At 38.5% G+C, this 12,161-nt stretch overlaps 1 protein-coding gene across 1 annotated transcript in view; it reads right to left on the bottom strand.

Annotated features, from left to right (window-relative positions):
* Nucleotides 1–274: 274 nt before the first annotated feature.
* The window catches only part of gna13b (guanine nucleotide binding protein (G protein), alpha 13b), a 33,483-nt gene continuing 21,596 nt past the window's right edge, over nt 275–12,161 (bottom strand). Inside the window, exons 3-4 of the mRNA XM_067382217.1 lie at nt 10,512–10,562; nt 275–3,418 (exon numbers count right to left, since the gene is read on the bottom strand). Coding sequence (XP_067238318.1) covers nt 2,846–3,418; nt 10,512–10,562 — 624 coding nt within the window. The 3' untranslated portion in view covers nt 275–2,845. The remainder of the gene's footprint in view (nt 3,419–10,511; nt 10,563–12,161) is intronic.

The raw sequence follows: 12,161 nt of genomic DNA, 5'->3' as shown, positions 1-12,161 counted from the left end.
ACTTAAAAGATTGTTTTTGGATTTAATATAGATTAAGCTTTTTAATTTATATTAAATCTGAATCATTCTTTGAAGAACCGTATGAAAATCCATGATATAAATACAATTGTGATATGTAGTATTATTTTTTCTTTTATTACAGTGTATTGGGTACATTTGGTGTAACACCACAGCCTAGTGTTCACAAAGTGTAATTGCACTTTCACCGAGTCGATTTAACTTAAAACAAGCTGCATAATTGCTCTAAAGTAGTTCTTCTGAGCAACAACAACAACAAAAATGCATCAAATGACAGTTTTTGAAAAATGTTTTATTGAGTCAATGATGAACAATGGGGAAGCATATGTTAGACTGTACAATGAAAAGCAGGTCTATATTCAGTACTGAGTCTTGAAATCTTTAGTATGAATTATTTTGATATGAGGACTCAAAAGCATCCACATTAATCATTTTTAAAAAACAAAAACAAACAAACAAACAAAAAAAAAAACCTAAGTACATAAAAAAGGACCAGAAATGTCTGAGGCATTAAACTGGAGGCACTAGGAATTCTTTGTGGCAGGCATAAGTCTTGCATAATTATAATAATCAAACGTGATTATCTGGGCAAATCAGCCATCTCTGATCAGAATCACGTTCAGGAGAAAGCTACAATGAGAAAGACTCGTTTGTTTATACACCATCCTCAACAATTCTTACAGGAAGAGCAGAGAAAACAAGCGTGAATGGCGTTCATCTCTCACACTTCACAGTGTACGGAAGAGCAATACAGCTAAAGTAGTGTATCTATCTGCGCCATCGCCCTTCCTTTAAACGTTTGGAGCGTGCGCTAAACACGACAGAAACCAATGCGCTCCAACAGAGGGGCATCGAGGCGGTGCGCGTGTCAGTGGGTGACTGCAGCAGTGGTGGCCTTTGTCCTCCACCTGTCATACAGACAGATCTGTCAAAGCTACAGCGGACAGTGACATCATTTGCAAAAGCACTTGGGCTTGCCCTCAGGGCTCTCACACGCAGGAAGTCGTGGACTCGTCCTCAGCAATTCCTCTGGGTTTTGGCAAGTGCGGAACACTTGCTTTATTAAGTTCAAAGGCAGATAATACAATGTTTTAAGACTCGGCATGCTAGAACTAGGCAGCAAATACAAGAGGTCATTTCAGCATTCTCAAACAACACTGAAATTCACTCAAATCAGTCAAAATCTTGTGCTTGGAACATTTTGAGGTTGTTAAGTGAAGGTCGGATACGAAGACGACAACAAAAGCTCTGCAATGCCCGGTTTGCTGGCATAGAGGGGCAGTGAATGGCACTAGTAGACACAGGACACTGTCAGTGGAGCATGAAGATGTAATACTTGCTTTTCACGAGCCTCCTGGGACTTCAGCCAGGGGCGTAAGGCAGAATTCAACACCAGACAAAGAGTCCTCTACTGCTGCCATCTGAATGCATAGACGACAAATACAGGCAGCATCATTCAGCGCAAAAGCTGAGATGAAGCAGCTAAAAGAGCAACCTTGAATGGAGCGAACTGCGGGCAGGGAGTCAGTATCTCTGGATTTGTGGCAAAAAAACAGCTATACATTTCAGTGTAGGTTACATATCTGTTAGAAAAGAGTGAGGAGGGTGAGGTGCAGACTATTTACACAAAATACTTACTAAAACAGTAGTATTCAGGGCGGACATGGCACTATACAAAGTAGCTATACACAACCATTGAGGGAACAAGGTTCACATAGTAAGATCTATCCCTTTTGAGGAAAGTTGTTCGAATTATTGGTACCTTAAACACGTGGCACTTGAGAATACAGACACTTTTGTTAGCGGGTTCTGACCGAAAAAGCCAGTATAGTTTGGTTGTGGACAAAATCAAAGCAAATAAATTAACAAGACACTGTTTTTGTTTTTTGTTCCCTGATGGATAAAGAAGTTCTTCCAGACTCTAGCTAGGGCAGAGCGGAGGAGGATGTCTGCAGGCCAGCAAGGAAATGTGATTTCCAGCCACTGATGGAGAGCTACAATTAGTGGATGTTCCTGAAGGCGAACAGTTAATTTCATCGCAACGCTAAAGTGGTCTACATTCGGCCCTGAGTTTATGCTGTAAGCATACTGTATCTATCAGCTCGCCTAGCGTGGCTAACCACAGTATAAGTTCAGTTTATCAAGTGGTATGAATTGTGAGCATTATCCATCAGCAGAGGAAAATCAGAGTGTAAACGATTTGAAACATAACTTAAGAAGTTTATCGGTAAATATATTCATCGATCTATATATATATATATATATATATATATAGATATATATATATATAAAAAAAAATTAATTCTAAAATTTTACAATTGATTAGACATCTACACGTTAAAAACACCAATCAAAATGAGGGGGGAAATATTAAGGCCAGGCAGGTATCGACAGAAAGGCTCAGAACATAGTTCCTGTTAAAAGGTTAAAACAGCATTTGCATCTCAACTTGCTATTTGGTCAGTAATAAAAGGCTCAAAAGGTAACAGACTGAGGACAGTGCTAGAATCTCTTCCTGCTTTCTTCCTCTTTTTTTAAGGGAGGAACGCACAGCGTTTGGCACCTTCGGCGAGAGGGTGACGCTCAATGACACGTACAGCTTCTCTTGGCAGGACAAGTGTGAGTGCGATGCACTCTCTTCTCTAAGCTTACTCTTTAAGAGAACAACTACCCGCCGTCCCGTGCTCCTGACAGACCATTAGGCCTTCTTCTTCCTCGCATAAAAGCACGTCAGAGCTATTCAGAAAGGTTACTGTGTGGAGTACAAACATCTGAGCAGAAGAGGGTTATTTTGGAGAGATCTAAAAAGGAAATGGCTGGACCAGCATCACTGCAGCATGAGCTGTTTGAGGTTGTCGTGCAAGATGGTGTCCTTGACGTCACGGAAGACCAGGCGAATGTTCTCTGTGTTAATGGCGGTGGTGAAGTGGTGGTAGAGGGGCTTCTGCTGCTGGTCTCTCCGCTTGTTCCGGAAACAATCCACCAGGAACCTCTGCACATCCTCCAGGCTGTGCGGCTCCCCTGTGTACTCGGGGAAGTAGTCCTTGATGGCCACCGTTTTGACCTTCTCCTCAAGCAAGTCTGTCTTGTTGAGGAAGAGGATGATGGAAACGTTGCTGAAGACACGGTTGTTGACTATGGTCTCGAAGATGTTAAGTGACTCCATGAGACGGTTGGTCTGCCGGTCCTCCATCAGCACCTGGTCGAACTCGCTGGACGAGACAAGGAAGAGGATCGAGGTGACGCTGTCAAAGCACTCAAACCACCTGCGGCGCTCCGACCGTTGGCCGCCCACGTCCACCATCTTGAAGGGCACATTCTTGATTTCAAAGTCGTACTCGTGAATGCCCTTGGTGGGCTTACGTGCCAGCAGGATGTCTTGCTGTGTTGGTAGATAATCCTGTAGAGAGAGAGAGAGAGACACAGAGGGACCATCAACAATTTATCAGAGACGTGAAGGGACAAAATGGAAGATTCAAAGCTACATTTGATAGGGACATCTACTTCGGAGTCAAGCTGGCATCAAATGATAAAAAGTTTGCAATGTAAAGCTTAAAATGAAGCTGGCGAGCTCCAAGCACATGCGCTTGAATCACGGTGGAGTGAGATTTGAATGCGGTGGTTGATGTGATATTAAATCGTATCATGCGGCAGCAGTTTGCATACCACACATCCGGTCTGGAATACACTACACAACTGTGTAAAGTCTGAACAAATTTTAAAACACTAGACGTCATACACTTTTCATTTACACATTTAGAGAAAACCTGGACATTTTCTGTGCTTTTCTGTAAAATCTTTCAACTCTGACTGACCAAAATTTGCAGACTAGCTCTGACTTTGGGCAACTATTGTAGACTCTAGACTGATAATTGGGGCAAAAATCTGGGCAAAATTTGTGTAGTCTATTCCAGTCTTAAATTAAACTACTAGAGAAATTAATAATGTTCAAGTAAAAAGGCATTAAAGGATTAGTTCACTTTCAAATTAAAATTAGCCCAAGTTTTACTCGCCCTCAAGCCATCCTAGCTCAAGCCATATGACTTTCTTCTTTCTGATGAACACAATCTGAGAACTATTAATAAATATCCTGACGCATCCGAGCTTTATAATGGCAGTAAGAGTTGACAAACGAGTATGAGCTGAAGAAAGTGTCTCCATCCACATCCATCCATCATAAACATATTCCACACGGCTCTGGGGGGGTTAATAAAGGCCTTCTGAAGCGAAAATGAAAAGTTGATATTTTACTTCACAACTTGTTAAATATGGATTTTTTTTTTTACACAAATGCATCGTTAGGATATTTATTAGTATTTCTCCAAATGTGTTCATCAGAAAGAAGTCAGTCATATACACCTGGGATGGCTTGAGGGTGAGTAAAGCTTGGGCTAATTTTCATTTGAAAGTGAACTAATCCTTTAACTAAATTTGATTTTTCCTAATGATACTGCAAACAAGCCTTCTCTTAACAATTCTGTAGCAACAGTCAACTCTTAAATGTCTTTAGTGAAATTAAAAAAGTAGTAATTAAATTTGACAGTAATTAAAGAATTTAAGAGGTAGAAATAGTTTAGAGCCTAATATAGGAAAATATTGCCATTTATTTTCCTTGAATAACAAAAAAAAAAAAATGTGTTTACAGAAATACAGATACAGTGGGGTCCAAAACAAAAACTACAATTGGAAACCTAGAAATTAAGATTAAGAAGTTTAAATAAAAATATATGACATTAAATGAGAAGAAATACTTAATTTAGAAATATTAAATATTTAGATTTCTAGGTAACTATTTAAATTTGTGACCCTGGTTGTAATGAGAACTTTATCATCACGAGCGTGACATAACGAATAGTATGACAAAATTGTAGAGACATTCATGAAATGAAGGAATGTGATCTCAGACTTGTGGCCTTCAATGTATGATCTCATCATAGTTTTCCCTACTAGGAAGGAAGAGAAAAAAAAAAAAAAAAGAAAAAAAAAAAAAACTTAAAACACTGACAATAAATCAGTAGTGGGTAAAACTCAAACTGTGGGGACAAGAGGGGAACTAGAGAGCTAACAACTATTACGGCCAGTTCATGGCTCATTCTCCACATTGTTGGCATACCAGAGTTGGGGGTTGGTGGGGAACAACATTAGCAAAAGTTGAATCTGGATCAAAGCACTGGCCAATACAGAATGTGAGGGCAAATGCACACAAAATGCATTAGATGAAACTCTACACTAAAGCAAACGCAAAACATATCAAGTCAATAAGAGTGCTCAGTGCTAGCACATAAAACCCAAGGTACATTTCTGAAATTCCAGACAGGATAACATCAAAAGACACCTGCCTTGAATGGATATGGCATCCATCATGGCGGCACTCATGTCTGGATGCTGCACCCATGGAAAAGTTACATCATTTGTGTTATTTTCAGATAAGCAATAGTTACTCAAGAATTTTTCAGGGTAAATTAGTTAAGTTTTTAATTACCACAGAAAAATATTTCAACTCATCCAACATATTTGTGTTGACAGAGACAAACTTACAATCTCATCAGCTTACAGTTTCATTGACTTGCACTGTGAGGAACTGCAAACACAGTTTTGGCTTGCTTTTACAAACTGAAGTATGAGTCAAAATTATTATCTGTAATCATCAGCATGCTGCAGATGCTGTCAACAGAGCTTAAGTTATATCTAATAATTGCTTTAAGATGTGAAATAACGATTTCTACTTCAAATGAAGATAAATTGCCTTTTCCATTGAGAGATTAAGATTCAAATGTTCAACCAAACATACACACCTCTCCCTGACACATACTCTGCATGCCTGCATTTTGTCACATGCCTGAGGTAACCTTTCTTCCTCATCTTGACCTAAATATTTATGAGTCTGGGCCGCTGAGGACTGTCTCTCCCCAAATATTTGACTCCCACACTACATCCACCCAAGAAAGATGAATGTAAACTGAAACAAACACATACTTTCCAACAGAGTCAAGCGGCCATTTCCCTCTCTGAGCACACTCGGAAGCATGCAGTATTTCCTCTTCCTGTTTGTCGATGGTGTGATTGCAGAAGTGGGTCCACATTGCCATGATGTGGCCGAGTGAAGAGTAGCCAGTCTGAGGCGTGCCGCCTGGACCAGAGCACATTCAACTCTGCTTCCTTTTTCCCAGAACAGAAATTTAGAGCAACAGACACGAGAACCGAGATTGAACGACAGCATGACGTCAAGGAGCGTAATATAGAAAGTAAGACATGTGGGGAAACAAGCAAATGGTCCTTTCAGTCTCTCTTCCTAACGTGGCATTAGTGCTTTGAACAATATGAACCGATGTGACCGTTTTCACAAGCTGTGGATTTAAATCAGGTTATCTGATCCCTCGTTCTAGAACAGAGCTGTCTGGAGTCAAAGTTGAGATACTAATCACCACATTTACTGCAGTCAGCAGCGTCTAGAAAGAGCACAAAACCGCAAACATCCGTTCAGTACTGAGAGAAAGAACACGAGCGGCAGGCGGCAAGTCACATGACGCAAAAGGAACTGAACTGGGCCTCATGCGTCAGCCAGACACTGATGCGATGACAGCTGCATAGATAGTCTCAAAAGATCTTCCAAAAAATAATGTCAACACATAAAATGCAGAGGAAGTGGGATCAAAATAACTAGAGTTCTCAAAAAGTTCTAGTACTAAAATAAAATTAATGTTTTTTTAATTCATCCAAAAATGGTAATTCTGTCAAATTACTCACCCGTGTCATTCAACATCCTTAAGACCTTTGTTCATCTTTGGAACACAAATTAAGATATTTTTAATGAAATCTGTCCCTCCATAGGCAGTAACTGATAATTTTAAGGTCCAGAAAGGTAGGAAAGACATCATTAAAAGTAATTCATGTGACTCCAGTGGTTTAACCTCAATTTTATGAAGAGAATTGAATGCTTGGTTTGTGCAAAAAAAAAAATTAAAAAAAAAATAAATAAAAGGAGGTACCAATTTATTTACAAAATAATATTATTCAAAGCTTGTTCACGCAACAATATCAGCTCTCACATGAACGCAAAACGCATGTGCCCTAATGCTCTCGTGAACGGGTTGCAGATGAAAGTGGTAAATTATATTTTGCGCAAACAAAGCACTCATGTCGATTCATAAAACTGAGGTTAAACCACTGGAGTCACATGGAGTAATTTAATGACGTCTTTCCTACCTTTCTGGACTTTGAAAGTGGTAGTTGCATTGGATCTCTACGGAAAGACAGAAAGCTTTAATCAAAAACATCTTAATTTGTGTACCAAAGATGAAAGAAGGTCATACGGGTTTGGAACGACACAAGGGTGAGTAATTAATGACGGAATTTTCATTTGTGGGTGAACTAACCCTTTAAAAAATATATATGGGAGAGCATTTGTACAGTGTCGGCAATACTGACTCAATTCAGTACCTGAGTGCTGTCATCATGGTTTGAATATGGAACAAGACTAGTGCAGGCCAATTAAAAAATTAGTGTAAAGACTGCTTTTTTCCCCTATCATACGGAGTCAGTCAGCAAGTGTTGTAAACTATAAATTCATAAGAAAACCGTATTTTCCATCACTCCTCATCAGCGTGAGCACATGGATCATCTGAGTAAGAAAACCCTCACGTCGTATGGTCATCCTTAATCATGCAGCCTCATGACACCCAGTGTCCTCTCGACTGATTCTTTCAAGTATCGTACAAAAAACTAAAGACTGCTGATTTCTATGGTAAAATGTTGTGCGAAAAAGTTGCTATAGGAAGTATTATGAGAAAGGGTTGACACGTGACTTTTGATGTCAGCAGAGCTAGTTTCACTTCTCTCGGTCTGTACTGGCTGATGAGCAGGGAAACCCTGTCAAGGCCCACAGCATTGAAGAAAATTGAAGAAAAAAAAAAAGAAAAAAGATGGGCATTCATCTGTCTGACATTATCCTCAGCATTTGCTATTCAGTATTTCCTTCATGCTCGGCTGTATAAAGTGATTTATTATTTCAGACAAGATTGTTCATCTTAGTCTGCTTTGATTGTGGCAATATAAAAGAGCTCATTAGCAAATTTAACCATTTCTATACGGCACTTAATCATTCAATATGAAATGGATGAGTCTCTTGAATGCAAGTACAGACTGAGATGTTTATTTAATATACAATTTAATATGCACTGGACAAAGTCCTTCCATAAGTGCTTTCAATAGATTGTTGATCCAAAAATGAAATTTCTTTCTTTATTGGATGAAAAATAAAATAAGATATTTTGAGAAATAATCTGCAGAAGACAGCAGGTTACTGGTTTGCAATGACATGAAGGTGAGTAAATTATGACAATGTTCATTTTTAAAAGGACAAGTTTCCTAAATTTCTATTCTGAAACTACTGTCAATATTTATCTAATCACTTCCCAGGCTTATTTCCACAGAAATGAAACAAAAGGTGAAATATAAGGGCTTTTCACACTTTAAACAGTTAACCCTGGGTCACTGTAAAAAACAGGTAAATGGAATCCTGGGTTATCTTCCTTCAACATTTCACATTGCTTAAAATTTACCCAGTGTTAATTAATCCAGTGTATTCATTAGGGATGTTAACGATTAATCGACGACTGATTAATTGTTGATAATCAATTCAATCGATAAAACCTATCGAATGTTGATTAAGTAGGTTCATGAGCTTGTGTGCTGCTCAACCGTGAAACATATAAAGCAGACACGAGGAAAAATAAAGCAAGTGCGCCGGAGTTAAGTTTGGGACAATTTTACATTTTACGGTAATTATCTTCAGGTTCAGCGGATGCAGCTCAAACAGCAATGCATGACTAATAATGACTATGATTGGGACTTGTGTATTCCATAACATTATAAAAAGAACAATATTGTCATAAAACATTGTGAATTATTTTGGTTTAGTTGCCGTTTAGTTGTTTCATCGCGTTGCTCCAGGAAGAGCGCGTCCACAATGATTCACGCATTCTGAATATCACATAATTTAGTTCAAGTTCGCTTGTACATTCACGTCATTTTGTGCAGATATAATTTATAATATGTTTATTTTGTATATATCTGATTAATTGTATATGAAACGTTTCTTTGAGTTAAATAACGCGCTAGCAAAGCGCTCTGGTTTACCGGTGTTCATTCAGCACGCGCAGCTCAAACAGCAATGTGCGACTAATAATAACTGTCATATAACATAACATTAATGAGAAAACTATTTTAACAAATCATTTGTGAATTCATTGGGTTTAGTTGCCATTTTAAGCTTGTTGTTCCAGGAACAGTGTGTCCACAACAAGAGAACACATTCTGACAAGCACGCATCTGAGGCGGTGTTGGTGATCCATTGTATTAGTCGTTATATTTGATTATTAAATAAGTATTTTAATAAATGATCAATCACATCAACTCATTTTACAATCCTACTAGCCCTTTATTTAGACTAAAAACCCTTCTCTTTCATTTGGTGAGGAACATGGCGTTTTGAGCAGCATTTGCACACCCTGTCATGCTGTTGGCTATATGCCACTGCAGTAGATGCATATTGCAGTATTAAGGCTAACGATTAATCGGTCGTTAATTTAAACAATGATCGATCATGGGAATTTGTGTAAATTGACATCCCTAGTATTCATACACTACTGTTTCATACTGTATATTCCTTAACCTGTGTTAATGCCCTTATTTGCATATCTGTGGTGTCAATGTCACAAAATGAGTGCAATAAAAGACTGCACCTGTTGATCCTCACCCCCCAAAGGGAAAAAAAAATAAATTGTTCCCAACCACGTTCCTGGAGGCGCCCCCAAGTAAATAAATAATACTAAAATAACACTGTTTGCCACACTTGCCAATGGTGAGTGAATTGACAAAGCTTACCGGACATAATTATGTCTTACATAAGACTATAATATTATAAAAATAAAAATATTTTGTAAAACAAACAGAACAGGTCATTCTGTAACTTGCAGCATAATATACAAGACGATTCATTCTCAACTGCTTCTTTCATAAAAATGTGAAGGGACATTGTTTTTGTGTGTATGTGTTTTTTTTTCTTCTTCTAACATTTAAATTTTTGGTTGCTTAATGCAAAGAACTTTTCATGTGAATTTCGTTTCTAAATTAAATTAAATTAAAATGTAATTATAGCTGTAAGTGTTCTTACTTTGTCTTAAATATTCTGTGTAAGCATGAATATTTAACAGATGTGTCTTTTTCAATGCCTTCGCTCTGGAGAATGACATTGGTCCAAAGCAGTTTCAGAACACTACTTTGGATTGGTCAACACAAGTATAACACAGTGCCTAATTCAGGTGTTCTTGATCAAGGAGACATGCAAAATGTGCAGTGTTGGGGGGCCTCCAGGAATAAAGCACAGTAAATTACTTTAAAATATAATTAATCAATTTTAAAAAATATATAAATAAAATATAAAATATAACTAATCAATTTAAACAACAACAACAAAATGATGACATGCTTACCGGTGTTCCGAGTTTGTCCAAGTTATCCAAGAAATATTTCACCGATTCACCCTGAGAATGACAAAGAGCAGAGAGAATCAGTCAGGTTATCAAAGCACTGTAAACTGACAATGAAAACAACTGAGCACAAACGAGACATACAGTGATTACCAGTTCACATTGGTAATTGAGGTTCCTTTCTTCATAATTAGATTTATCCCAATGAACTTATGTGCTCATGACAAAAAGGTTATTATAGTAAAATGTTAACCCATCCATCAGCAAAAGTGGAATATGTGCACAGATAAGCACATGAAGACATGAGGGCCTCATTAAACATGTGAACAGACGGATGTGACTCATGAAAACCCTCTGACAGGATGTCAGTAATAAAAGACATTTTAATTTAAAAGTAAATGTTCTGGAATCTTTTATTTACTCCTGCGGGGGAATTATGTATAGGCTTGCTGCGGTAGTTGGTGTTACACAGCGTTCAGCCGTACACCGATTACGTTACCTGGCCACCGCGGCACCGCCCCCACTGTCGTTTTGCTTTTATAGAAATATAAACAGTTTAGTTCGGTTGAACAACAGATGCTACATTTAAAGTGAAAGCATCTGCTCTGCTTTATACAGCACGAGATGCCGAGTCACAGGACAGTGAAGCAGGAGTCAGATTTCACTTATTACGTGAGGATCTGAGAAATGCCTGACAAGATGATGGCGGAGGATTTGGTGCGCAACAGATCTCATCTTGTAAAATGTGCGGTCAGTACCATCGCTCTTTATACACAGTATCGTGAATTGCAGGCCTATACAGAAAGTACACGATCACATAATATTGGCGTTATCACAAGTTTATTTACAGGTGTATAAATTCCCTCACTGCAACATCCCTAATTCTGTATTGTTATTGATAAGAGTTCATACTGGTGACTCACGGCTGTACTAGAACCAATTCCAGCTTTAGTCATGAATTTGTGACAGCTAGCCTCAGTGTGGTACACCACCAACGAACACAGGATGCTAGAAAATGGACAAGCTCCAATGTACTCCTGGCTAAATTCTTTTTCATTCTTTACTTGGGGGTAAAAAGGTCGCTTTGGCAAAATGTATTGATCTCCAGAAAGGAGCTCCAAACGAACTTCGTTTTGCTCTGATTTTGTTTGAAATTATGTCACACCAGTTTGTTCTTTGATTTAGCTTGAAGTATATCTGGGCCTTAAGGAAGAACACACCAAGGCACACTATGGAAAATGAAAATTGTGAGTAACAGAAACAAGCTGTCCAGGAAACAGCAACAGGGCTTGAGTTAATGTTCCGTGACACTCAGATGTATAACGGACCAATTAGCTGCTTGTAATTTCAACAGTTTGGCATGCTGACAGGATAGCAGGAAGGAGCTCTGTTCTGCTTCCTTCTCAACATCATGCTCATCTGTTTCAGCGCTGGAAGAAGCTGTAGAACAAAGCTCGGTGGGAGCAGTCGGAAAAAAAAAATCTTCCTCAATTCCTACGTAAAATACCCTTTAACAACATGTATGCATCTCGGGGTTAGTGGAGGTCTACAAGAGGTACACACAGGTTTTTTCAGGTGGCTTTCAGTAGAAAAGGGGATTATGTCATAAGAAAAACCTGGTAACCCTCCCCCAGCTAGGCATGAAACCACAGC

The sequence above is a fragment of the Chanodichthys erythropterus genome, chromosome 3 (assembly GCF_024489055.1).
Source record: "Chanodichthys erythropterus isolate Z2021 chromosome 3, ASM2448905v1, whole genome shotgun sequence".
Classification (NCBI taxonomy): Eukaryota; Metazoa; Chordata; class Actinopteri; order Cypriniformes; family Xenocyprididae; genus Chanodichthys; species Chanodichthys erythropterus.
This window is presented reverse-complemented; position numbering and strand designations above follow the sequence as displayed.